Source organism: Raphanus sativus, chromosome 1, assembly GCF_000801105.2.
Source record: "Raphanus sativus cultivar WK10039 chromosome 1, ASM80110v3, whole genome shotgun sequence".
Lineage (NCBI taxonomy): Eukaryota > Viridiplantae > Streptophyta > Magnoliopsida > Brassicales > Brassicaceae > Raphanus > Raphanus sativus.
The window spans coordinates 2,529,957-2,555,773 of record NC_079511.1 but is presented as its reverse complement, the minus strand read 5'-3'; the positions used below and the strand labels follow the sequence as shown (position 1 = coordinate 2,555,773).

Here is a 25,817-nt window from a genome sequence, read left to right as displayed (position 1 = left end):
CAGAGAAGCACTGTTGTTATGATCTTGTGTGTAACTAAACAGAACCAAAAAGGGTTTCCGTTCAACCTGACAACACCAATTATAAATTACAAATTACAAAATGGCTACATAAACAACTACACGCACAAAGACCCCATCTTGAGACATCTATGCTTGGCTTGCTTCTGTCTCCACGCTAGCAAATGCTGCCTCCTTAAACCCGTTCATGCACGAAGAAGGTTCTATATTTATCAATGTCTCAGCATTCTCTGGCTGATCGTTTACACAATGCTCGGTAGGTCCAGAAGGGATGGCACTATCTTCAAGATCCTTAGCTACTTTGCGCTTCCCTTTCCTAGCCTTCTTCTTGAACTCAGCCTTCCTGGCTTTTGGAGTCTTGATGATGGTTTCTTTCACTACCTCTACTGTCTTCTTTTCGCAAGGAAGCACAGTAAGCTGAGTGCTGTAGTTGTTGGCGAGGTTGATTTTAGATTCTGACTGGATCGCTATAAGAGCAGTTCTCCCAGCGCTTATCTCAGCCTCTTTTTTAGTCTTTGCCGCAGCTCCTGTGTACTTAATGCCTCCGAGATCTACAGTGCATGTGAACTGTGGAGCTCTCCCGAGAGTCTCGCTCCTTTGGCACTGATACAGTGGAATCGCGTAGTTCATCTTTTGAGCGTACTCTTGAAGAAGATTCTTGCATAGCCCCATTTCGTGCTGCATTAAGAAGCCATTCAAAAAGTTAACCAAATGCACATAACATACACAAAACCAGTAAACTACATCTCAGGCAAACTAACTAGTAAGGTCTACTGCTGAGCTGGCAAATCTTACAGTTCACATGTAAACCTCTAAGCTCTAGTCCTTCACTAGAGTTAACAATCAGAACCAAAAACAAAAGAAAGGTGAGATGCTTAGTGCTTACAACAGGTAGTGAAACACATTGGCTTAAGTCACTGGATTTGGCTAATTCCTGGAGAGCAACCTCGGCAGCTGATTGCTCTGCAGCTTTACGGTTGAAGAATCCAGGTAAGGAATCATATCTGACATCACCGACTATTACTGTGGACTGAAAGACGGGTTTGTGGGAAGGGCCTTCTTTGATAGTCTCATAGAGAGGCGTTGGTAGTTTGTATTTCTGAGCATATTCCTGCAACCGGCTTTTGAACACATAGCAATTGGAAACACCTGACAAGGTAAAAAAAAAAGCTTCCAAAATAAGGAGAAAGTTCATAGTCTGGCTATTAAAGACTTAAGTACCATTAAATTTCAAACTAATCCCTATCAGAAAGAGAGAGAGAAAAAAACAGTGGGGAAGAGAGCAGTGAAGGAGTCTTTAAAATTGCAAATGTAAAGGCGTACGCACATAAAGGTGAGGACTTTTCTCCAAGAAACAACAAAGCAAATGTAAATGCAATGCATAAAGCTGAAGTGATTTGTCATAACTACGTAAATCGCAACAACCTAGCTTCTATATTAATCATAATAATCTCAAAAAGGGTAAACTTTCACAATGCATACTCTCTCTCATATATGGACCAATCAGAGACTGAAGAAGAATAACTAAGATTTTTTTATTCCTGAAAGCAAAAAAGAAAAAAAGAAGAAGAAACTTTCCGGCCTTTCTGAAAATTGAGAAATAAGAAAGCTTTTGGCGGAGAGATCTATGCTTAAAACCACCACAAGGAGAAAGGAATCGAGCAAGAGGAAGAAAAAAATATGAATTTAAACACTGAACATGAGACATGAAGAAGAAGAAAAAGAAGAAGGGGTGAGTCATTCACCAGACTGAACTTCATTCGCCGTCATTATTCTCGAGCAGAATGTTAGCTGAAGAGACAAGCGAGAGAAAGATACAGAGGCACCGCGTGATGTTGCTAAAAGGCCGAGAGAGATGTTTTAAAGCTCTTCAACTAAAAACCCTCCTCCCTTTAATTCTTCTAAGTTCTTACCATCTATATGTTAATTAAATTGTTTAAATGAAACTAATTAAAAAAACTAAGTAAATAGTTTTCAAGTGGGTAAATCCAAATTAAATAAATTAAAAATTAATAAATTATAAAATAACTAAAATCATATTATTTAAAATTATACTCCCCTGATACTAATCAAACAAATTACGTAAAATAGTTCTGGAAAACTATCATCTTTCCGTAACAAAAAAAAAAAGAAAGACTGATCATCTTTAATTTTGTGCTAATTTTATATTATTATATCACATCACTTATAATATTTGTTACACACATATATGTATATGTATAATTTTATAATTATCTTAAAAAATAATATATTTATTTATTCTAAACAAGTGATAGGCAAAATTATAATTAAGCCGATAATATTTTCCTACTTTCCTAATTGTATGAGATAATCAGTGGAATTAGTCCTTCCTTAAAGTCCGTCCTCCTTTTCCTCTTCCCAAACCCAAAAGAAAAAAAAAAAACACTTTTGCCACCACACTCGTGTGTTCCACGCGCTACTTCTCCGATCATCATCTTATCGTTCTTCCTTCTCCGATCGCCGTGGGAACGATTCGTCCAACTCTCACAGCTTTCCGGTGAAATTGATTGATTCCATCATCTTATGTGATTGTTGTATGAATACGAACGAAGATGGTTGATAGTATAAGTAGTAACAAGCGCAGGAAGAGAACCATTAGCGAAAGCGACATCGCCACGCTTTTGCAGAGGTAAATTGTATCTTCTTCCTTCCCCTCCCTCCCTCCCTCCCTCCTCTCTTACAAAATCGTTTTACGAATAAAAAAAAGTTCAGCTTTTTAATCAATTCGCTTTGATTTTTTTTTTCGAATTTTGCAGATATGATGCGACTACGATACTGAGGCTCCTACAGGAGATGGCCTTTTATGCCGATGTCAAGATGGATTGGAACGAGCTGGTGAAGAAGACCGCCACTGGGATTACTAATGCTAGGGAGTACCAGATGCTGTGGCGACATCTTTCGTATCGTGATCCTCTTCTTCTCCCTGTGGATGATGATGATGCTCAGCCTCTGGTAACTTCTTCTTCTTCTCCTTGTGAATTTTACTCTTTCCTTTAGTTTTTTCTTTTAGTGAGTGTTTAGCTTGTGCTGTGGTGGTGCAGGACGATGATAGTGACATTGAGTGCGAGTTGGAAGCTTCTCCACCTGTCAGCGTTGAAGCATCTGTGGAGGCCATTGCACATGTCAAAGTATGTATTGAACTTTAGATTCTATCAAGACGCAGTCTTTTCATTCCTTTGATTATGTAGTTAACTTGATTTTGCTGTACTTCTCTGGAGATTTTGTGTCTTTTGGTAAAATAGTTGCTTCATTCTTAGTTTTCGTCTCTCTCTTTTATAATCAGGTGCTGGCTGCTTCGTATGTTCCAAGGGAGTCTGATGTCCTCGACGAATCAACATCTGAGGCTCCCTTGACGATAAACATACCTTATACTCTCCCTCACGAACCATCAGACTCTCCTTGGTTGTCAAGAGGGATGAATATCACCTTTCCTGTTTGTCTTCAGAAACCTACACCTACAGCTACCGAGGGGATAAACGGAGACGGTTCAGCTAGTATTAGCATGGCTTCACGGAAGATTAGGAAGAGATGGTCTGCCGAGGAGGATGCGGACCTGATTGCAGCTGTAAAGCGGTGTGGTGAGGGAAACTGGGCTCACATTGCTAGGGGAGAGTTTAGAGGAAGGAGAACCGCCTCCCAACTCTCACAGGTTGTGATTTAAACTTTATCTTATTATAATTCTGTTAAGGATGAATGTGGACCTTCCCTTGTTTTAGTTCTTAGAGGTGGGCTGTATACAGACTACAGAACTACTGTGGTAATCACCCTAGAAACAAATCTGTTGTCATCTAGTCTGGTATGGATGTGGGGGTCTCCCTCCATTTTTCCGGGTTCAAATCCCGGCAACAGATTCCATTAGATGATGTGTTTATATTCGCTTAGCAATCATAGAAGCTAGCTGCTAAGACAATGTGTTATGGTGTTATGATATTTTCATCCATGTTTACATTTTTGTGGATATATTCCATGTCAAAAAAAAAAAAACGGTTCAAGGTATAAGATTTGTCAAGTTGGAAGATGATATGATGTTTAGCATGCTTATTCTTCTTTCTTGGTGGTGGTAACAGACTGACTATTTTATTTTGCAGAGGTGGCCGCATTTAAGAAAAAAGTATGATACTTCGACCTCTGGTAGCCAACCTGGCGTACAGCAAACTGAAGCGCAGATAGCAGTAAACCATGCCTTATCGTTGGCTCTGGGAAACCGTCCCCCTTCAAAAAAAGTTGCAGTAGGTAAAAGACGCAGAAGATGTTTTCCCGCTAAATTCTATTATCTTATTTTATAACAGAGGAGGCTTTACCACTGGCTCTGATATTGTCCAAGTCAGAAAGTAACTTCCCGTCTAACATGGGTGGGGTTTTGTTTCCTTTATTTTTTGTAACATCACAGGAACTCAAGGCAATGGAGGCCGTCCTTCTCAAGGTCAACAACAGTCCAAACCAGTTGCTGTTCAAACATTGTCTCGGGCAGCAACAACAGTTCCAGCTTCAAAATCTCGACTTGGTGTTAAGAAAACAACAGCAAGCTCCACTTTCAGATCGGATTTAATGGTAACGGCTAATTCAGCAGCTGCTGCAGCATGCATGGGTGGCGTATCGACTGGTCCATCAGTACCAAAGGTTGAATCTGTAGAAAATGCGTCTACAGCCTGTATGCCTTGTCCCTCAGGTAGCCTCGTTGTGCCAGAGGTTGAGCCAGGAAAGACTGTTGCCGCTTCTAGTATTACTAAACCGGTTGGACCTGCGAATGCACGGCCTCTAGCTAATGGAAACTTGAAACCTGTGACGCCTTCACCATCTTCTGTCATACCTCCTCTCACGGATGGATCTACATTGCTTTCTGCTTCTACGCACTTGACCACTGCATCGAAGATCGTCTCCAGTCAGAGAGTTTCTGCAGCCTCTGTCCCAGCAACTGTATTACCTCCAAAGGCAACTGCAGGGACTGCTATTTGCAAACCAGATGGTGGACACAAAGAGCAAGCTCGAGAAGATGGAGCAAGCTCATTGGTTGCCATCCAGTCAAATAACATGATCTCAACAAACTCGGAGACTAGCAGGGGAAAGCAGGCTGCTGCACACGCTCAGACTGCAGTTCTCGGTGCTGCTAATCAAAGTTTGGTGGATAAAACTGCAGTGCCATCCATCAGTGGAGCTGGTTCGAAATCTAAAGCCAAATGTGAAGTAAACAACAATGTCGGTTCGCTAAACAAAGTGAGTAATGCATGCGGAGAGCCAACAGAGGTTGCAAATGTGAGAGGGACCGGACAGGGTGTTTAGTTCTTTTGACAGAAACATGAAACATCTTATACTTTTATTTTGGAGCTTTTTAGTTTTTAATAGGAAACTGAAAGAAAGATATTATGTAAAGTAGGCCTTTCCCAGTACATGGTACTAATTAATAATACAAATCTCATACACTTTCAATCTTCAAAGTATTGAATACAGATTTAGTTTAGGGACTCCTAGGGAGCTTTTCTGGTGGAACAATGTAGCTACACTGTTTGTTCAGTGCTGGAGATGGACTCACACAAGCAAAGATTGATGAAGGTTGCTTCTGCTGTTTATACTTCTTCAACTTGACACCAAACAAGAATGACCTTAGTGGAATCCTAGGCTTTCTAGGTGATGATGATGATGATGATGATGATGTGTTCTTGCTCAGAGATCTTGTAGCCGCCGCGTTAGAGATCCCAAGACCCTCTTCTAGTTTGCAGACAACTCTCTCCACGTCAGTTCTGAGAGTTTTTGCACGCTCAAGGCCACCTTGAAGCTCGTTAAAGACTCTTTTGTTCTCCTGTTTCATGTTGAGTATCTCTCCATGGAACTTTGCAGCCTGGTAACTGCTTAACTCTGTACTATCGTTTACTTTAGTACCACCTGATTGAGACGTCATCCTTGTAACTTCATCTTTGATGTTGCAAAGTGTTTCGTACCTTCCCTCGAGCTCGTCTCTAAGGACTGCACTGTTCTCTAGCCATAGCTGCAGCTCTGTACGAATCTCTCTAAGGTGTCTGTATATAGGCTTTGCCTCTGATGCGTTACTACTGAGTTTAGATAGCTCTGCTTTCAAGTCATGAACTGCTGTCTGGTACTTTTGAATCTGGTGGACAGATGTGCTAAACCTCAACCAGAACTCGATGTTCTCCTCTAGCACCGCATCAATATCTCCACGCACTTTTTCTTCCACGGTTGGAATCTTCTTTCTTGGAGTTTCATCAGTAACTGCAAACTTCACTTTAACCCCCTCTTCTTCTTTGTTCTTTGCGGTGTTCCCTTCACGTCTCCAACTTGCTGATGATGTGGTGCCATGGAGATCGAAGAGCTAGAGCTATGAGAGATACACATGCTTTCAGGTTTCTGAGGTAAGAAATGAAATGCCACGTCTTCGCAAGAAACAGCGTTCTTGAGCTCTCTCAACTGCAATGCCAGCTCAAAGAAGCCATCACGGTTCTTCTTCTCAACTTCACCCAACTTTCTCTTCACTTCTCTGTAGTCTCTTAGCACTGATGTGTATTCATCCAATAGAACCTTCTCTCTATCCTCCTTGCCGTCTTCAGGTAACAGCTGCCTCCAGTTTCTCCTCTCCTCCTCATCTTCTCCCTCTGTGCCAAAACAAGTGCTTTCTGTTTCTGAGTCTTTCGTCTCTGGTTTCTCTTCTTTCACAGTCTCTTGATTGACTACAATGGCCTCTTTAACTTCCGCTTCACTCTTTATTATTATCTCTGCGTCTTCTGAGATTGAATCTAAATCCTTAGAAGGCTCATCCATCTTCACTTCCTGTAACTTTCCAGATAAGTGTTTAGCTGTGCTATTAGCATCAACCAAATGCTTTTGAAGATCATTGTTCTGTTCTTCCACTCTCTGGAACAGGTCTCTAACTTTACTCAGCTCATCTTCAAGCGCTGTGATTCTTCTCTTCATATCTATTGAATCTGAAACAAGAGATGCCTTGTCTTCCTCCACGACACGAATATGTTCGTGTAACTCATCGGTGTCTGATCTCAACGTATTTACCAATGCTGTGTGAGATGAAGCTGTTGTCTCCAGAGTCACAACTTTCTCCACAAGCTCATCTATCTTCTCCGCAAACTCTGCATTAGTCAGAAGGTTTTCACCCAAATCAACCTCTCTTGATTCCTTTTTAGATTCTTGACCAGAAGAACCTTTCTTAGCTTCTTCTTTACTAACCATCTCAAACTTATTTCTCAGTGCTTCAAACCTCTCTGTCGCAGAAACAATCCTTTCCTTCTCGGTTTCTGCGTCTTCAGCAAATCGTTTCTGCGTCTCCTCGAGCTTAGCTATCGTCTCTTTACATGAGGTCAGAGCAGTGCTAGCCACCAGCGTCTTAGCTTCACCGTCTTCTATCTCTGCGCCAACTCCAAACTCGTCTTGTAAACTAACAACCCTCTCCTGCATCTCTGTAACCTCGTTCTCCAAGTTCCAGTACCTTTCATAAGCCTGCTCGTAAGAACTCCTCACAAACTCCTTCTCTGTCTGAAGCACCAAGATCCCCTTATGGATTCTATCAATCTCCTCTAGTGCCTCTTCTTTACTCAATCCTGAACTCACCACTGCACAAGAAGAGACCGAACCTTTCATATCACAAGGTCCTTTTCTCAACATCAGAGATTGGCTCTTGAACTCTTTCTTGGGAATCTCAGTGACCTCTGGTATGTGAGTTCCACCGGGGATGAGATGAAGAGGCTTAGGTGGTTTGTCATGGTTGTCATCATCATCATCATCATCGTCATCGAGAGGAAACGGAACATGTTCAGGAAAAGCGGTGGCGATCATGTGGTTAGCACTTTGAAGCTCTGTGGACAAATGATCATAGCGTTCTGCTAAAGCACGGTAGGAACGAAACGCTTCCTCGACGAAATTAACAATCTCAGGCCTCTTACGATAATACATCTCAGCCCTTATCGCAAAAGTGTCTCCATCTTCGTTTATGATCTTCAGTGTGTAATGTACCTTCTCCTCCATATCTATAGGAAAGTTGTGTTTTCAAGAAACAAGCTCAAATTAGCTTTTCATATTTTCCAATATATGATTAAACGTCACATAACCAAAGAAGACTGTTACGTGAAAACATATATACCTTGAAGATTATGTTCGAGCCATTTGGATTGTTTTGTACGGATGTGGCTGGCCCACCACCATGAATATGCATTGCTTGCTGCTCTCTGCAACATCGTTTTCGTGTTCCTAATGATTAAGAAGACAATGATGAGGAAGGCTCAAACATGGTCTAACTCTTATTCTATGTTTTTGTTTTCTCTCATTTCTTATGTTAGATTCACTTTTTTATATGGCACTGAAGTTTCTTTCTTGTGAGTTTTAACTAGAAAACCTAAATTTGGAAGATAGTATCTTGTTCTCTAATGCTGTTTAAAACTGTAGTGATTATTCTGCTAAAATTATCCTATGTCAGTTCGACTGGTTTGTAACTGATGACAAAACAAAAACCCATGGTTGCAATTTGCATTATTGTTATCGAAGAAGTTGGTATCCACTATCCACCAATGTCCCTCGAAACCAAAACAAGGAATCATGAAACTAATTTAAGTTCATTAGTTAACCAAAAATAGCGAACTCACATTCGAGTCGGATGATTACATTTTCATTCAAGATTCGCTACATAACTTACGTCTATTATATCATATATGTTAACGTTACTCGATATAACCTGAAAAAGCCCCGATGAAAGACATTTTTGTTTCCTAAAACGATATAAACATTTTTTTCCCAAAACAACTTTAGTTAATAATGATAAATCCTCCAAGTCTAACCATCAAAGACCCTAAGACAAGTTATACATATCACTGTCACTTATTCCTCCATCTCCTCAGCTTCGTCTGTGGAAGATAGCCTTGGACGTTTTGCAGCTCGCTTCTCATCTTCTTCCTCCATTGGCTCTCTCTCCTTCTGATCAAAATCATCCCCAAGATCTTTGGTTTTCTCCTCCGTTCCAAGATCTTCAGTCGTCTTGTCCTCCGTTCCAAGATCTTCACACGTCTTTTCCTCAACTCCAAGTTCTTCACTCAGCTTGTCCTCATTTCCAAGATCTTCAATCGTCTTGTCCCCAATTCCAAGAGAATCACTCGACTTGTCCACTATCCCAAGATCATCACTCGGCTTGTCCTCAGTTCCAAAATCATCACTCCTCTTGTCACCAATTCCAAGAGCATCACTCGACTTCTCCCCAGTTTCAAGATCTTCATTCGTCTTGAGCTCTATTCCAAGATCATCACTCGTCTTGTCCCCAATTCCAAGATCTTCGTTCTCCAATTGCTTCGCCTCCTCTCTGTCATCTTGACTCGACACAACCACAAGCTCGTCGTGAGTAGATGTAAGCTCTTCATTCTCGGTGTTGTGGTCAGTGCTAGCACCCAGGGTTGCATAAAATGAAGAGACCGCCTCTCTTGGTGGACTCTCACCCGCTTCTTCTTCATAAAAATTGAATGGTGGCATGTCTTCAATTATACAAATATCTCCTGAATCACTAGAAGAACTTTTTGAGGTTTCAGATAACGAATCAGCCTCACTTTCCTTCTGCACCGGCATCATACTTAAGTTCCATGAAGATTCTCTCGGAGGTGCAGTTCCAGTGATGCTTTGAAAGTTGCCCTCTCTAGAGTTCAGACACATAAACTGTTCACCAGTCTCCATATCTACTTGCTGCCAAAAAAAAGGCAAATAAGAAAATTAAAAAACTGTTGTCAGATAATCAGGAGATTTGATCATTAGCTTGCTAAATTTTTTGTAGTACCTCTGTTGCCGATGAGTTGTTACCCAGATGATAAAATGAAGATGGTTCCTCCAATGTTTGTTGTAATTGTCCAAGTAATGATCCTGTGTTGTTGGCTCCTGAATCGAATAAATCCCTCAGAACCATACCGGAATCATTCACAGCTTGCATGTTGCTCATGGAAGATCTTTCAAGCAAAGTCATTTCAATTCCTTGATCGTCTTGCGTCTGTGTCATACTCCCATTACAGTCTATACCCGCTCTCCCAGACAGAACCTCGATTCCCGTATTGTTATTAAGGGACACTGGACTTTCGCACGACTGGTTCTGTTCATTATAAACTTCCCGTGAACGGTTTTCAAGGAGTTCAAAAATTAACTTCTCAATTAGAGTACGCTTCAATGAGGCCTCGGCAGGAGGAAACCAGTTCAAATAGAGCTGGAAAACAAGAGAAAAAGAATGATTAGTAAATCAAGAGACCGAAGAATACGGACCCAGATGTTCTTAGTTCAACTCCACTTAGAAACTATATGTTTCGACTCTTTGGATCCAATTCATGACATCAAGAAGCAAGCAGAAGATTCTACCCTCACTAGGCTGCAAATAAACAACTTCTACACAGAAAAAAAAAACAGATAACACAACTGGCCAACATCAGAGTAACTGATAGCAAGAAACCTGACTATTCTGTGAAATGATCGCAGGTGAAAAGATTCAGTTTGGCAAAGCTTATTATTCAGAAGTGACAAAATGAGAAACTCTAACCGAATGTATGAAGCAGACTGATCTGTTCATGCACTCAACATCATTTTATAAGGAAAACTGGAACTCTAGAGGGCTCGTAACACATATCATTAAAGCCTCGCAGCAAGTATTTACTCTTCTATAACCTATAGTAATATACATGAGAGGAAGTAACTAGAGAATAGACTTACAAAGTTAGAAGCATTATATATCTTGAAAGGACTAAAATTCTGGGGAGCTTCAGCAAGAAATAGCTCCAAATAGTGCAGCAGAAAGAGACCACAGTCGTATGAGTTTTCTTGCTGTGGCAGCTGAAATAGAAAGAGCAATTCAGAAATCACATAAAAGAGGTTCCGCAAGAGAGAAAGTGCGTATAAAAGGGCCTACAGGCAAAAGATTTAAAGACTAGAGGCCAGACCTCAAGTGAGACAAAACGCAAATTCATGAATCTGGAAGAAATATCATCCGATGTATCCTTATGCCTCTCCTTCCATTCCTCGCACAAGTAACTACAATCAGCAAAATGTTGTTATTAACAATTTGCACTATCCGGTGGTTCCAAAAAAAAAATTTTATTGCACTATCCAGGTTAAAACTTGAGAATGAATATAGTTCCATACATAATTCAAAGGTATCAGAGCATGGAACTACAGTATATTCTTCAACTAATAAGGAAAAGAGAGCATCAGTGAAATAAATTATCATCTCCTTGGCCAAGTGAGAAACCTAAATAGATAACGTATATGCAATGCTTCGAAGACGAAATTCAAATATGGCTGTGAGGCAGCTAACATACCTTTGGACTAGATTCTTAAGCCCTGCGTGACTCCCTTTTATAGAATCCATATGTAATATGCATGGTACTTTTGTGGAGTCTTCGAAGTCTAAATCTGCAAAATATACAACATATAATATAATAAAGTGAATGATCATGACTTTGTAATAAATAGAGTATTATGTGAAATTACCTGTACAGTTAGCCACTTCACCAGGATGACATATGATTATCAAACTCCAGTGAAGACTGTCATTAGCATTTAACGGTGTCAGATTTGAACTCAATACAAATCTATCATGATAAAATGCCATAGATTATTCATACTTGAAGTTCACCGGCACGAAAATGTAGTCCTTCCCAAACATGTCCACCTTCCTTGTCCATTTCCGGACGCGTAGAAAAGCAGCCTTTCCATCAGCTATACTCGATGGATCTTTGTCGAGATCAGCAAGTTTACGGAAGAAAAAGCTGTTGAAGAAATGGAATCTCTGTCTTTCCTCCGCTTGAATTTGATTCTTCAAATAACTGTGAATAATTGAAGAATACACAAAACGGTAGATGTGATTTGTTAATATCCAAGTTAAAAAAGGCTAGCATCACAAGCAAATTTCAATATGACTACAAGAACTGCATAAGTGAAGTTGTGAATTATGCTGAGACCATCAACCAAGTGAGAGATACTACAACGCATGGCAGAGTCTATACTATGTCAACATTCCATCAGAGAAATTAAGTTTAAGAGCTTACTTAATATAGAAGTCAATGATTGTGTCATTTACAAATGTCTCTGGCTGCAAGAGCTCAACATCTCTTTTGCAAATGGAAACAGCATCTGGATCTCCCTTTGGATAGATAACTTCCTCAAATGGTTCATCAAAGCTGAAAGACAGTATAAAACGCAACTCAATATGAAATGTCTCATCTGTCACTCATTTCTTTGGCATTACTATTCGGATGCTTAAACTGCCCCATTACTTTTATTCCACAAACTTGCAGATTGCTAAAACTAAGTCTCCAGTCCTTCTAAAAACAAACTTATATATTGCTAAAACTAAGTCTGCCAAAGATGAAATGACAGGAGTGTACATTTTCAGTAATCTACTTCAGAGAGCCATAGAATATAAGTCCTGACGTACTTCGGAAATTTGTACCGCAAAAGCAAAACAGAAGACAACATCTTATTCCAAAAGGACACAAGTATAGGTCCTATAGAACACTCTTACCGTGGAAAATAACGCTTCTGTTGTTGATGCAAGTTTTCCCCTGATACTTCCACGTCATCACTAGAATAAAGAAACAGTTATGGGATGATTTGGAACAATAAGTCACCAAAAGTATAACTAAAACCAAATATGAGCCAAGTGTCCCTCTGCAGCTCTTTTATTATTTGGTCCAGTTTTCCCTTAGTGAGCCTAAAGAAATTTTTTTTACATGCAGTTTGCTTTTGACTAAAGGTTTTTGTTTACTTTGTACTTAACAGACTTGAGTCTACCTTCGTGAGTAGAGTTTAAAATTTCTCCGAGCACAAGTATTCAGTAAATAATTTTTCTCATCATCAGAGCATGCAATGAATTTTTCGGAATCAAAGTGGGCAGAAAAATGTGTTTTCCAATAATAGTTCCCTAATGTTAGAAGCTTACCCGAGGTCAGCACTCCATACAGCGGGGTATTTCACATGTAGCGAGTTGATTTGTCGTTGTTTCTCAGGCCAATTGTGTTCTTTAACTGCAAACTTTAACTCCTCAATGTCTGGAAATCATAAGAAGCAACATAAGAAGTTAGAATAGGGATTACCTAGGGTTGAAAAAAACTGGGGCTTAGAAAGCCACCGTACGTTTTTCTGCTGAGCTAAAAATTAAATAAACATTTCTCTTGTGACTCTTGGTTATCATAAACAAGAACATACATGCAATACCTGTGGTCTGTTGCATACCTTCATGGCATTTTTCATCCTTCAATAGAACTCGGATTCTGAGGATTATAAGTCCAACCTATGATAACGACCAACAAAAATTGTAAAATTGATAGATGTTCATATATTCAAAATAGAAAATGAGCCCATAAGTATCCTTCAAGCTGGAAGCACAACATAAATGAGAAACTCACATTTTGGTACCAATTGTACTGAATACTAATTATGTCTTCAACTCCAAATTCATAAGAGTGTTGTCCGTCTTCATTATTTTCATGGTAACTCTTTAGTTTGATGCCATTGCAGGAAAAGATGACCAGAGATGCAGCAGAAGGCATATCCTTAAGTACAACATACTCTGGAATCATGATAACAGTCGTGCTTCTGTCGATCTGCAAAATAGATAGCGTCACTTGACAATCTGTAAATCTTACATTGTATATTCAAGCACTATTAAAAATATCCATAACTACTAAAAAAATATAACCAATAATCTATCAAATAGCCCCATTAGAAACGTTGCAAAGAAGAATAGCCATATTCCAGATCGTGTTATAAGCGTTGTCATGAAATCTTAGAACCTCACTAACAACAAAGTGAATATTTAAAAACTGAACTAAAGAAAGACGATCACATATAAACCACAATCTGAATTATGAACGAACACAGATGCAAGAATCATAGAACCATGCATGAAGAGATTCTTAACCAGGCTGAAGAAAAACGCAGTAAAACAAGCAAAACTCAACCACAAAAAAAAATAACACAAATTAGTATCACGCCATATAGGGGTTGAACGACGCAAAAAAAAAAAAAATCAATTTTATCTTTTTGCAACCACGACCATGGCCTTAAGGCTTGAAAACTTCTGGCAGAAATTTTAAAGCGATTGCTCAAGAAACAAGAAACTCGTTACCTTTTCAATATCATCCAAGCAACGTTCAGCCATCCAATCTGTCAGCCGATATAACATTGAAATCAGCATCAAGTTAGACGTCGGAGGGTAATCAAGGCATTCATTTAAGTAAATAGAATGAAAAGCCTGTAACATGTACCTTCATCACCTTCCGAATCAGAATCGTCACTCAATGCGGATCGATCACTCAAACTTTCATCAATAGCTGACATCATATCAGTTTGCTCCTCCTCCTGCAAATATGAAATAGGTTAAAACTGCAATCTAAAATTTTGAAGGCTTTCTCGCATACAAATAAAAAAAAAAGCAATACAAGATATATTTACATACACTGGACGAAGAAGAGTCTGAAAGGGGGGAGTTCAGCTGGGGTTGACTATAAGATGAAGCTTCGGGGTAAAAACTTTCCGCGCTTGGCTGGCAAGAGAAACTTCCCAGTCCATGATCTTCAGTTTCTTTAATATGTTCTTCAGTGTTCAAACCAAACATCAATCCATGATTATCATCATCTACACCTGCTTCTTTTGCATGATCATCGTTACTCAAACCAAACGCCAATCCATGATTAACATGATCTACATCCGACTCGATCAAATGGTCTCTAGTAGAATCCTCAGCTTCTGTTACTAAAGCAGGAGCATCTTCACAATGACCATCGACTACAGCAGTAGCAGCCTCTGCACAACTTGCACCTTCCTCCACTTCTTCTTTCTGATCAGGTTTGTCTTGGCACACTGAAAGCAATTAACCATGTTCATTAGCATTCACATACGATACAAACATGTACCCAACCAAACAGTGTCCTAGGTCAAAGATCATTATACTGTTCACCAAAAAATCGTAGAATCACACCAGCATTAGCATCACTATCTCTCTCACATACTCTAGAAACAAAGCAACGTTCACTCAATTGTACACTAGATTGCAAAAAAAAAAAACTAAAACAGTTTAAAAATCATTCTCAGGTAAGCTTAGCTCGTCTCCGCTGGGGAAATCTCGATATATTATCACCGTGTGGAGCTTAAGGAAGAAGGAAGGAGGGGAGAAACTTACAGCTTTGGATCCGTTGGCGTTGGAGAACCGGAGAAATGGACGGGCTAGGGTTTGCGAATTTCTCCAACAGCTTTCCAGAAGCGGACTCGGCGAGCTCGTCCTCTTCGCTGAAATCGAAGACGTCAAGGCTTTTTTTCTTCATCGCTACGAGGAAGCCTCGCCGGGGAGAAACAGGACAATCCAAGCCGGAGATCGGAGATCGGAGATCGCGATCGGGAATCGAAAGATCGAGTGAGAGATAGAGAGAGAGACGCTAAAACGAAACAAGTCAAAACCACGAATGGCACCGCGTCTGTACTCCACGCGCGTATACTACATTTATATCGCTTATAAAAAAATAATCCACCTGCGAAATGACAGATATACCCCCTTTGTTTTCCCCGTGAACTCGTTGTTTTAAAAGTGAAGACGTGGACAACATCTTTGAATCATACAAACTGAAACATAGTTTGGAACAGAGAAGAGACAATTGAGTTTTTATTTTTGAAGAAGTCATGGAGATGTCGGGAAGTTTGACTTGCGTTGTCGTGGCGGTAGATGGAAGCGAGGTGAGCATGGAAGCTCTGAGGTGGGCACTGGACAACCTCAAGCTCTCATCGTCTTCTCCCGATTCATCATTCGTCGTCCTCCATGTCCAGCCTTCGCCTTCTGTCGCCGCAGGCGTTAGCCCCGGAACCATCCCTTTCGGTGGTCCCAGTTGAGTCTCCTTACTGATAATACTGAGCTTTGTGATGACTGTATTATATGTGATCTTTATATTTGTGTTTGTTGAGTTGACTCTGGAATAAAAAAAACACATTGCGATGAAGGTGGTCTAGAGGTTCCTGCTTTCACCTCTGCGATCGAACAGCACCATAAACGGATCACAGACACCATCATGGATCACGCTCGTCTGATTTTTGCAGATATATCGGTGAGTACATGTGACATATGTTACTAATGTATATGTTAGAGGATGTTGATTGATGAGGAAAGTTGTGATGATATACTCTCAGGTGAATGTGAAAACGCAAGTGGTGGTTGGTGATCCAAAGTATAAGATATGCGAGACTGTTGAGAGTTTGCACGCAGATCTGCTTGTCATCGGCTCTCGGGCTCATGGCCGCATTAAGAGGTACTACAGTACAGATCAAAAGTCAAGGCGTTTGATCTTGGTTGCTATGCTGAATGACTTGTCTCTTGACATCTTTTCTTGGCCAAGTAGTTAGAAAAATATCCTGCTAAACTAGACGCGGTTTAAAGTTTCTACTTACAAGTTATTTGTTGGTAGGAGCTATATTATCTTTTGCAACATGTTTGATCTAATATGCAGGAAAACTAGTAAGTAAACATCAATGTTGAGAGAAATGGAACAGTGCGTCCTTTTCAACTAATATTAAGCAATGTTTTGCTAGCGGAAGAACTGAAATAATATCAATCATTAAGCTTCTTTGGCATGGTTACAAAAGTTAACTTGTACTTTAGAGGGCATTCTTTCCTGATCCAACAAATACTGTCTTTCCCCGTTTTGAAATCCATATTGGTGTGTGTTCTTTAATCCATAGTTTCTGTTTCTTTGAACAGGATGTTTTTGGGAAGTGTAAGCAACTACTGCACCAACCATGTGCACTGCCCTGTTGTGGTTATTAAACCTAAAGGGGATTCTTCCGAATAACCAGGTAGAACTTATCTTCTTGCTGACTGTGTTAGACGCTTTCAGTTGACTGTTCACCCTTTGTAACTGTCACTAATCTTATCAATCCACATGCTCTGTTTCCATGGGGAAACAATAGTTTTTTCCTTAATAGGTTTATCATCTCCATATTCTTTATCAAGTCAAAGTCCACAGGACAGGACACCTACTTTCTGATGATGATCAGAAGTTGTGTTCGAATCATCATCCACCGAGTTAGGCAATCCAATCTAAGAGTAACCACATGATCTGAAGAATGATTGATATCATTGCAGGAAAAGATGACCAGAGATGCAGCAGAAGGCATATCCTTAAGTACAACATACTCTGGAATCATGATAACAGTCGTGCTTCTGTCGATCTGCAAAATAGATAGCGTCACTTGACAATCTGTAAATCTTACATTGTATATTCAAGCACTATTAAAAATATCCATAACTACTAAAAAAATATAACCAATAATCTATCAAATAGCCCCATTAGAAACGTTGCAAAGAAGAATAGCCATATTCCAGATCGTGTTATAAGCGTTGTCATGAAATCTTAGAACCTCACTAACAACAAAGTGAATATTTAAAAACTGAACTAAAGAAAGACGATCACATATAAACCACAATCTGAATTATGAACGAACACAGATGCAAGAATCATAGAACCATGCATGAAGAGATTCTTAACCAGGCTGAAGAAAAACGCAGTAAAACAAGCAAAACTCAACCACAAAAAAAAATAACACAAATTAGTATCACGCCATATAGGGGTTGAACGACGCAAAAAAAAAAAAAATCAATTTTATCTTTTTGCAACCACGACCATGGCCTTAAGGCTTGAAAACTTCTGGCAGAAATTTTAAAGCGATTGCTCAAGAAACAAGAAACTCGTTACCTTTTCAATATCATCCAAGCAACGTTCAGCCATCCAATCTGTCAGCCGATATAACATTGAAATCAGCATCAAGTTAGACGTCGGAGGGTAATCAAGGCATTCATTTAAGTAAATAGAATGAAAAGCCTGTAACATGTACCTTCATCACCTTCCGAATCAGAATCGTCACTCAATGCGGATCGATCACTCAAACTTTCATCAATAGCTGACATCATATCAGTTTGCTCCTCCTCCTGCAAATATGAAATAGGTTAAAACTGCAATCTAAAATTTTGAAGGCTTTCTCGCATACAAATAAAAAAAAAAGCAATACAAGATATATTTACATACACTGGACGAAGAAGAGTCTGAAAGGGGGGAGTTCAGCTGGGGTTGACTATAAGATGAAGCTTCGGGGTAAAAACTTTCCGCGCTTGGCTGGCAAGAGAAACTTCCCAGTCCATGATCTTCAGTTTCTTTAATATGTTCTTCAGTGTTCAAACCAAACATCAATCCATGATTATCATCATCTACACCTGCTTCTTTTGCATGATCATCGTTACTCAAACCAAACGCCAATCCATGATTAACATGATCTACATCCGACTCGATCAAATGGTCTCTAGTAGAATCCTCAGCTTCTGTTACTAAAGCAGGAGCATCTTCACAATGACCATCGACTACAGCAGTAGCAGCCTCTGCACAACTTGCACCTTCCTCCACTTCTTCTTTCTGATCAGGTTTGTCTTGGCACACTGAAAGCAATTAACCATGTTCATTAGCATTCACATACGATACAAACATGTACCCAACCAAACAGTGTCCTAGGTCAAAGATCATTATACTGTTCACCAAAAAATCGTAGAATCACACCAGCATTAGCATCACTATCTCTCTCACATACTCTAGAAACAAAGCAACGTTCACTCAATTGTACACTAGATTGCAAAAAAAAAAAACTAAAACAGTTTAAAAATCATTCTCAGGTAAGCTTAGCTCGTCTCCGCTGGGGAAATCTCGATATATTATCACCGTGTGGAGCTTAAGGAAGAAGGAAGGAGGGGAGAAACTTACAGCTTTGGATCCGTTGGCGTTGGAGAACCGGAGAAATGGACGGGCTAGGGTTTGCGAATTTCTCCAACAGCTTTCCAGAAGCGGACTCGGCGAGCTCGTCCTCTTCGCTGAAATCGAAGACGTCAAGGCTTTTTTTCTTCATCGCTACGAGGAAGCCTCGCCGGGGAGAAACAGGACAATCCAAGCCGGAGATCGGAGATCGCGATCGGGGAATCGAAAGGTCGAGTGAGAGATAGAGAGAGAGACGCTAAAACGAAACAAGTCAAAACCACGAATGGTACCGCGTCTGTACTCCACGCGCGTATGTATGTTTATATCGCTTATTAACAACTATCCTTGTGAAATGACAGATATACCCCTTTGTATTCGCCGTGAACTCATTTTAAAAAAGTGGAGACGTGGACAACATCTTTGAATCATACAAACTGAAACATAATTTGGAACAGAGAAGAGAAAATTGAGTTTCTTTTTCAAGAAGTCATGGAGATGTCGGGAAGCTTGACTTGCGTTGTCGTGGCGGTAGATGGAAGCGAGGTGAGCATGGAAGCTCTGAGGTGGGCACTGGACAACCTCAAGCTCTCATCGCCTTCTCCCGATTCATCATTCGTCGTCCTCCATGTCCAGCCTTCGCCTTCTGTCGCCGCAGGCGTTAGCCCCGGAACCATCCCTTTCGGTGGTCCCAGTTAAGTCTCCTTACTAATGATACTGAGCTTGTGATGACTGTATAATATGTGATCTTTATATTTGTGTTTGTTGAGTTGACTCTGGAAAAAAAAACATTGCGATGAAGGTGGTCTAGAGGTTCCTGCTTTCACCTCTGCGATCGAACAACACCAGAAACGGATCACAGACACCATCATGGATCACGCTCGTCTGATTTTTGCAGATATACCGGTGAGTACATGTGAAATATGTTACTTGTGTATATGTTAGATGATGCTGATTGATGAGGAAAGTTGTGATGATATACTCTCAGGTGAATGTGAAAACGCAAGTGGTGGTTGGTGATCCAAAGTATAAGATATGCGAGACTGTTGAGAATTTGCACGCAGATCTGCTTGTCATCGGCTCTCGGGCTCATGGCCGCATTAAGAGGTACTACAGTACAAATAAAAAAATTCAAGGCGTTTGATCTTGGTTGCTATGCTGAATGACTTGTCTCTTGACATCTTTGCTTGGCCAAGTAGTTAGGAAAATATCCTGCTAAACTAGACGCGGTTTAAAGTTGCTACTTACTGGTTATTTGTTGGTAGGAGCTATATTATCTTTTGCAACATGTTTGATCTACTATGCAGAAAAAGTAGCAAGTAAACATCAATGTTGAGAGAAATGGAACAACTAACATTAAGCATTGTTCTGCTAGCGGAAGAACTGAGATAATATCAATCATTAAGCTTCTTTGGCATGGTTACAAAAGTTAACTTGTACTTTAGAGAGCATTCTTTCCCCATCATCCAGCAAATACTGTCTTTCCTCGTTTTGAAATCCATATTGGTGTGTGTTGTTTAATCCATAGTTTCTGTTTCTTTCAACAGGATGTTTTTGGGAAGTGTAAGCAACTACTGCACCAACCATGTGCACTGCCCTGTTGTGGTTATTAAACCTAAAGGGGATTCTTCCGAATAACCAGGTAGAACTTATCTTCTTGCTGACTATGTCAGACGCTTTCAGTTGACTGTTCACCCTTCGTAACTGTCATTAATCTTATCAATCCACATGCTCTGTTTTCATGTGGAAACAATAGTTTTTTCCTTAACATCTCCATATTTTTTATCAATGTCAGAGTCCGTCTACAGCATCCTATTTTCTATTTCTGGTACACAAATAGTCAGTCTATCTAACCGAGTTATCCAATCATATTCATTTCTCAGGAAACATGTACATATACCAAAGGGATATCAGAACCATATTTGTGAATTATTGTGAAGCTATGGAAGCAAAAGCAAAGAGTTACTGGTGTGAAAGTGAAAATAAATAAGAGCTACAGAAACATTGGCTAGCTCAGTGCATGTCTTTGCATGCACTCTTCTTCATCTTTATTTTCTTTTTAACATGTGGTGTGAATTGAATTGTGTTTAGTCAGAAGGTTTACATTCATCTCTCTCTCTTAGATTTCTTACCATTTCTCAGTAAATGGATACACTGATCGACAAGACGCTAACATAAAACTGAGATGAAACTATCACACGAAAAAGAGCATTTCGAAATTCTTTGTGCATTATCAAACAGCAGCATTAACCAACCAGTCAAGCAAACCAATCGAACAGTCACTCATTCTAATTTCTTCAGGACTTCACGAACAATAAACAGCAACTGTAATACCTTTAACCTACACCGTCTTCAAGTTCCCAATTCTAAGAAACAAATCAATAGAGGAGCCTTGGTAGACTCTGTTACTAAAGGAACAGGAGCAGATGTTTTATCTTGCTGCTGGCTTCCTATATTTTGAGCATTTTCGGATACGCTTTCCCCTAAACCACTCCAAGTATATGACTTGATAGACATGGAATTACTGTCAACTGATCTGAGACTCGCAAGAGACGTAGTTCTCTGAATGGGGAAATTGAAAAAAAAAAGATTGAGAAGTTGGTACATCATGAACTCTCAGCGAGATACAAAGAAGCCTTTTAGAGGAGGTGGGTTAAGGTTAAACTTTATAAAGTAACAACAAAAACATGATACCATGATGGATATTAAACAGATCATTTATAAAAGTAACAATTTAAACATGATACCATGATGGATATTAAACAGACCAAATGCATACATACCTTTTGGTCGAGCCCTTTTTCTGCTAAATCCTGCATTGTAATCTGAATGAAAGACACCAGACTGTTTAGGGGCACATGGCATCCACGTCCCATCAGGTGACTTAAAAAAGAACATGGCATCTTGGGTTTTTCTAACAGGTTCAAACAGAACATCCTCAACCTGCCATAGAGTAGAAAAACCACAGGACAGGACACCTACTTTCTGATGATGATCAGAAGTTGTGTTCGAATCATCATCCACCGAGTTAGGCAATCCAATCTGAAGAGTAACCACATGATCTGAAGAATGATTGATATCATTGCAGGAAAAGATGACCAGAGATGCAGCAGAAGGCATATCCTTAAGTACAACATACTCTGGAATCATGATAACAGTCGTGCTTCTGTCGATCTGCAAAATAGATAGCGTCACTTGACAATCTGTAAATCTTACATTGTATATTCAAGCACTATTAAAAATATCCATAACTACTAAAAAAATATAACCAATAATCTATCAAATAGCCCCATTAGAAACGTTGCAAAGAAGAATAGCCATATTCCAGATCGTGTTATAAGCGTTGTCATGAAATCTTAGAACCTCACTAACAACAAAGTGAATATTTAAAAACTGAACTAAAGAAAGACGATCACATATAAACCACAATCTGAATTATGAACGAACACAGATGCAAGAATCATAGAACCATGCATGAAGAGATTCTTAACCAGGCTGAAGAAAAACGCAGTAAAACAAGCAAAACTCAACCACAAAAAAAAATAACACAAATTAGTATCACGCCATATAGGGGTTGAACGACGCAAAAAAAAAAAAATCAATTTTATCTTTTTGCAACCACGACCATGGCCTTAAGGCTTGAAAACTTCTGGCAGAAATTTTAAAGCGATTGCTCAAGAAACAAGAAACTCGTTACCTTTTCAATATCATCCAAGCAACGTTCAGCCATCCAATCTGTCAGCCGATATAACATTGAAATCAGCATCAAGTTAGACGTCGGAGGGTAATCAAGGCATTCATTTAAGTAAATAGAATGAAAAGCCTGTAACATGTACCTTCATCACCTTCCGAATCAGAATCGTCACTCAATGCGGATCGATCACTCAAACTTTCATCAATAGCTGACATCATATCAGTTTGCTCCTCCTCCTGCAAATATGAAATAGGTTAAAACTGCAATCTAAAATTTTGAAGGCTTTCTCGCATACAAATAAAAAAAAAAGCAATACAAGATATATTTACATACACTGGACGAAGAAGAGTCTGAAAGGGGGGAGTTCAGCTGGGGTTGACTATAAGATGAAGCTTCGGGGTAAAAACTTTCCGCGCTTGGCTGGCAAGAGAAACTTCCCAGTCCATGATCTTCAGTTTCTTTAATATGTTCTTCAGTGTTCAAACCAAACATCAATCCATGATTATCATCATCTACACCTGCTTCTTTTGCATGATCATCGTTACTCAAACCAAACGCCAATCCATGATTAACATGATCTACATCCGACTCGATCAAATGGTCTCTAGTAGAATCCTCAGCTTCTGTTACTAAAGCAGGAGCATCTTCACAATGACCATCGACTACAGCAGTAGCAGCCTCTGCACAACTTGCACCTTCCTCCACTTCTTCTTTCTGATCAGGTTTGTCTTGGCACACTGAAAGCAATTAACCATGTTCATTAGCATTCACATACGATACAAACATGTACCCAACCAAACAGTGTCCTAGGTCAAAGATCATTATACTGTTCACCAAAAAATCGTAGAATCACACCAGCATTAGCATCACTATCTCTCTCACATACTCTAGAAACAAAGCAACGTTCACTCAATTGTACACTAGATTGCAAAAAAAAAAAACTAAAACAGTTTAAAAATCATTCTCAGGTAAGCTTAGCTCGTCTCCGCTGGGGAAATCTCGATATATTATCACCGTGTGGAGCTTAAGGAAGAAGGAAGGAGGGGAGAAACTTACAGCTTTGGATCCGTTGGCGTTGGAGAACCGGAGAAATGGACGGGCTAGGGTTTGCGAATTTCTCCAACAGCTTTCCAGAAGCGGACTCGGCGAGCTCGTCCTCTTCGCTGAAATCGAAGACGTCAAGGCTTTTTTTCTTCATCGCTACGAGGAAGCCTCGCCGGGGAGAAACAGGACAATCCAAGCCGGAGATCGGAGATCGCGATCGGGGATCGAAAGGTCGAGTGAGAGATAGAGAGAGACGCGAAAATAAAACAACTCAAACAAAGAATGGTACCGCGTCTGTACTCCACGCGCGTATGTATGTTTATATCGCTTATTAACAACTATTCCTTGTGAAATGACAGATATACCCCTTTGTATTCGCCGTGAACTCATTTTAAAAAAGTGGAGACGTGGACAACATCTTTGAATCATACAAACTGAAACATAATTTGGAACAGAGAAGAGAAAATTGAGTTTCTTTTTCAAGAAGTCATGGAGATGTCGGGAAGCTTGACTTGCGTTGTCGTGGCGGTAGATGGAAGCGAGGTGAGCATGGAAGCTCTGAGGTGGGCATTGGACAACCTCAAGCTCTCATCGCCTTCTCCCGATTCATCATTCGTCGTCCTCCATGTCCAGCCTTCGCCTTCTGTCGCCGCAGGCGTTAGCCCCGGAACCATCCCTTTCGGTGGTCCCAGTTAAGTCTCCTTACTAATGATACTGAGCTTGTTGTGACTGTATAATATGTGATCTTTATATTTGTGTTTGTTGAGTTGACTCTGGAAAAAAAAACATTGCGATGAAGGTGGTCTAGAGGTTCCTGCTTTCACCTCTGCGATCGAACAACACCAGAAACGGATCACAGACACCATCATGGATCACGCTCGTCTGATTTTTGCAGATAGACCGGTGAGTACATGTGAAATATGTTACTTGTGTATATGTTAGATGATGCTGATTGATGAGGAAAGTTGTGATGATATACTCTCAGGTGAATGTGAAAACGCAAGTGGTGGTTGGTGATCCAAAGTATAAGATATGCGAGACTGTTGAGAATTTGCACGCAGATCTGCTTGTCATCGGCTCTCGGGCTCATGGCCGCATTAAGAGGTACTACAGTACAAATAAAAAAATTCAAGGCGTTTGATCCTTGGTTGCTATGCTGAATGACTTGTCTCTTGACATCTTTGCTTGGCCAAGTAGTTAGGAAAATATCCTGCTAAACTAGACGCGGTTTAAAGTTGCTACTTACTGGTTATTTGTTGGTAGGAGCTATATTATCTTTTGCAACATGTTTGATCTACTATGCAGAAAAAGTAGCAAGTAAACATCAATGTTGAGAGAAATGGAACAACTAACATTAAGCATTGTTCTGCTAGCGGAAGAACTGAGATAATATCAATCATTAAGCTTCTTTGGCATGGTTACAAAAGTTAACTTGTACTTTAGAGAGCATTCTTTCCCCATCATCCAGCAAATACTGTCTTTCCTCGTTTTGAAATCCATATTGGTGTGTGTTGTTTAATCCATAGTTTCTGTTTCTTTCAACAGGATGTTTTTGGGAAGTGTAAGCAACTACTGCACCAACCATGTGCACTGCCCTGTTGTGGTTATTAAACCTAAAGGGGATTCTTCCGAATAACCAGGTAGAACTCTTATCTTCTTGCTGACTATGTCAGACGCTTTCAGTTGACTGTTCACCCTTCGTAACTGTCATTAATCTTATCAATCCACATGCTCTGTTTTCATGTGGAAACAATAGTTTTTTCCTTAACATCTCCATATTTTTTATCAATGTCAGAGTCCGTCTACAGCATCCTATTTTCTATTTCTGGTACACAAATAGTCAGTCTATCTAACCGAGTTATCCAATCATATTCATTTCTCAGGAAACATGTACATATACCAAAGGGATATCAGAACCATATTTGTGAATTATTGTGAAGCTATGGAAGCAAAAGCAAAGAGTTACTGGTGTGAAAGTGAAAATAAATAAGAGCTACAGAAACATTGGCTAGCTCAGTGCATGTCTTTGCATGCACTCTTCTTCATCTTTATTTTCTTTTTAACATGTGGTGTGAATTGAATTGTGTTTAGTCAGAAGGTTTACATTCATCTCTCTCTCTTAGATTTCTTACCATTTCTCAGTAAATGGATACACTGATCGACAAGACGCTAACATAAAACTGAGATGAAACTATCACACGAAAAAGAGCATTTCGAAATTCTTTGTGCATTATCAAACAGCAGCATTAACCAACCAGTCAAGCAAACCAATCGAACAGTCACTCATT

At 39.8% G+C, this 25,817-nt stretch overlaps 9 protein-coding genes across 13 annotated transcripts; 4 read left to right on the top strand and 5 right to left on the bottom strand.

Annotated features, from left to right (window-relative positions):
- Positions 1–13: 13 nt before the first annotated feature.
- LOC108862630 (double-stranded RNA-binding protein 1) lies at positions 14–1,921 on the bottom strand. Its single transcript, XM_018636823.2, has 3 exons — positions 1,764–1,921; positions 905–1,167; positions 14–696 (listed from the first exon to the last, which is right to left on the bottom strand). Exons 1-3 carry the CDS (start codon positions 1,786–1,788, stop codon positions 148–150), a joined length of 837 nt encoding a protein of 278 aa, XP_018492325.1. The 5' UTR covers positions 1,789–1,921; the 3' UTR covers positions 14–147.
- Positions 1,922–2,334: 413 nt separating this feature from the next.
- LOC108862637 (uncharacterized) lies at positions 2,335–5,468 on the top strand. Its single transcript, XM_018636834.2, has 6 exons — positions 2,335–2,668; positions 2,796–2,991; positions 3,081–3,167; positions 3,323–3,688; positions 4,128–4,272; positions 4,430–5,468. The coding sequence occupies exons 1-6, from the start codon at positions 2,592–2,594 to the stop codon at positions 5,317–5,319; spliced, it is 1,761 nt and encodes a 586-aa protein (XP_018492336.2). The 5' UTR covers positions 2,335–2,591; the 3' UTR covers positions 5,320–5,468.
- Positions 5,420–8,234, bottom strand: LOC130508693 (protein NETWORKED 2B-like). The gene is given in 3 exon segments (XM_057004337.1): positions 5,420–6,313; positions 6,316–8,027; positions 8,141–8,234. Coding segments are annotated over 3 exon segments (2,625 nt in total). The 3' UTR covers positions 5,420–5,494.
- Positions 8,235–8,590: 356 nt separating this feature from the next.
- On the bottom strand, positions 8,591–15,502 carry LOC108838007 (probable ubiquitin-like-specific protease 2B). Of its 4 annotated transcripts, none has more exons than XM_057004317.1 (16): positions 15,194–15,502; positions 14,471–14,874; positions 14,280–14,373; positions 14,141–14,178; positions 13,419–13,616; positions 13,219–13,303; positions 12,953–13,061; positions 12,536–12,595; positions 12,060–12,191; positions 11,637–11,837; positions 11,503–11,558; positions 11,331–11,424; positions 10,953–11,043; positions 10,726–10,845; positions 9,812–10,228; positions 8,591–9,720 (listed from the first exon to the last, which is right to left on the bottom strand). In XM_057004317.1, the coding sequence occupies exons 1-16, from the start codon at positions 15,333–15,335 to the stop codon at positions 8,872–8,874; spliced, it is 3,090 nt and encodes a 1,029-aa protein (XP_056860297.1). In that variant the 5' UTR covers positions 15,336–15,502; the 3' UTR covers positions 8,591–8,871. The 4 variants fall into 4 exon arrangements, with proteins under 4 accessions (XP_056860297.1, XP_056860302.1, XP_056860305.1 ...); XM_057004322.1 differs by having other exon boundaries at positions 13,228–13,303; XM_057004325.1 differs by having other exon boundaries at positions 13,246–13,303.
- A 112-nt stretch (positions 15,503–15,614) lies between these two features.
- On the top strand, positions 15,615–16,861 carry LOC108843243 (universal stress protein A-like protein). Its single transcript, XM_057004330.1, has 4 exons — positions 15,615–15,889; positions 16,003–16,106; positions 16,189–16,307; positions 16,757–16,861. Exons 1-4 carry the CDS (start codon positions 15,688–15,690, stop codon positions 16,845–16,847), a joined length of 516 nt encoding a protein of 171 aa, XP_056860310.1. The 5' UTR covers positions 15,615–15,687; the 3' UTR covers positions 16,848–16,861.
- A 170-nt stretch (positions 16,862–17,031) lies between these two features.
- On the bottom strand, positions 17,032–19,027 carry LOC130495402 (probable ubiquitin-like-specific protease 2B). The gene is made up of 5 exons (XM_056986807.1): positions 18,804–19,027; positions 18,081–18,484; positions 17,890–17,983; positions 17,751–17,788; positions 17,032–17,226 (listed from the first exon to the last, which is right to left on the bottom strand). The coding sequence occupies exons 1-5, from the start codon at positions 18,943–18,945 to the stop codon at positions 17,032–17,034; spliced, it is 873 nt and encodes a 290-aa protein (XP_056842787.1). The 5' UTR covers positions 18,946–19,027.
- Positions 19,028–19,249: 222 nt separating this feature from the next.
- LOC130508681 (universal stress protein A-like protein) lies at positions 19,250–20,900 on the top strand. Its single transcript, XM_057004310.1, has 5 exons — positions 19,250–19,485; positions 19,594–19,697; positions 19,780–19,898; positions 20,339–20,433; positions 20,675–20,900. The coding sequence occupies exons 1-4, from the start codon at positions 19,284–19,286 to the stop codon at positions 20,427–20,429; spliced, it is 516 nt and encodes a 171-aa protein (XP_056860290.1). The 5' UTR covers positions 19,250–19,283; the 3' UTR covers positions 20,430–20,433; positions 20,675–20,900.
- A 98-nt stretch (positions 20,901–20,998) lies between these two features.
- On the bottom strand, positions 20,999–23,814 carry LOC130508677 (probable ubiquitin-like-specific protease 2B). 2 transcript variants are annotated; one of them, XM_057004298.1, is made up of 6 exons: positions 23,542–23,814; positions 22,819–23,222; positions 22,628–22,721; positions 22,489–22,526; positions 21,575–21,965; positions 20,999–21,353 (listed from the first exon to the last, which is right to left on the bottom strand). In XM_057004298.1, the coding sequence occupies exons 1-6, from the start codon at positions 23,681–23,683 to the stop codon at positions 21,319–21,321; spliced, it is 1,104 nt and encodes a 367-aa protein (XP_056860278.1). In that variant the 5' UTR covers positions 23,684–23,814; the 3' UTR covers positions 20,999–21,318. The 2 variants fall into 2 exon arrangements, with proteins under 2 accessions (XP_056860278.1, XP_056860283.1); XM_057004303.1 differs by having other exon boundaries at positions 22,628–22,718.
- A 165-nt stretch (positions 23,815–23,979) lies between these two features.
- LOC108846848 (universal stress protein PHOS34) lies at positions 23,980–25,638 on the top strand. The gene is made up of 5 exons (XM_057010765.1): positions 23,980–24,220; positions 24,329–24,432; positions 24,515–24,633; positions 25,075–25,169; positions 25,413–25,638. The coding sequence occupies exons 1-4, from the start codon at positions 24,019–24,021 to the stop codon at positions 25,163–25,165; spliced, it is 516 nt and encodes a 171-aa protein (XP_056866745.1). The 5' UTR covers positions 23,980–24,018; the 3' UTR covers positions 25,166–25,169; positions 25,413–25,638.
- Positions 25,639–25,817: the final 179 nt, after the last annotated feature.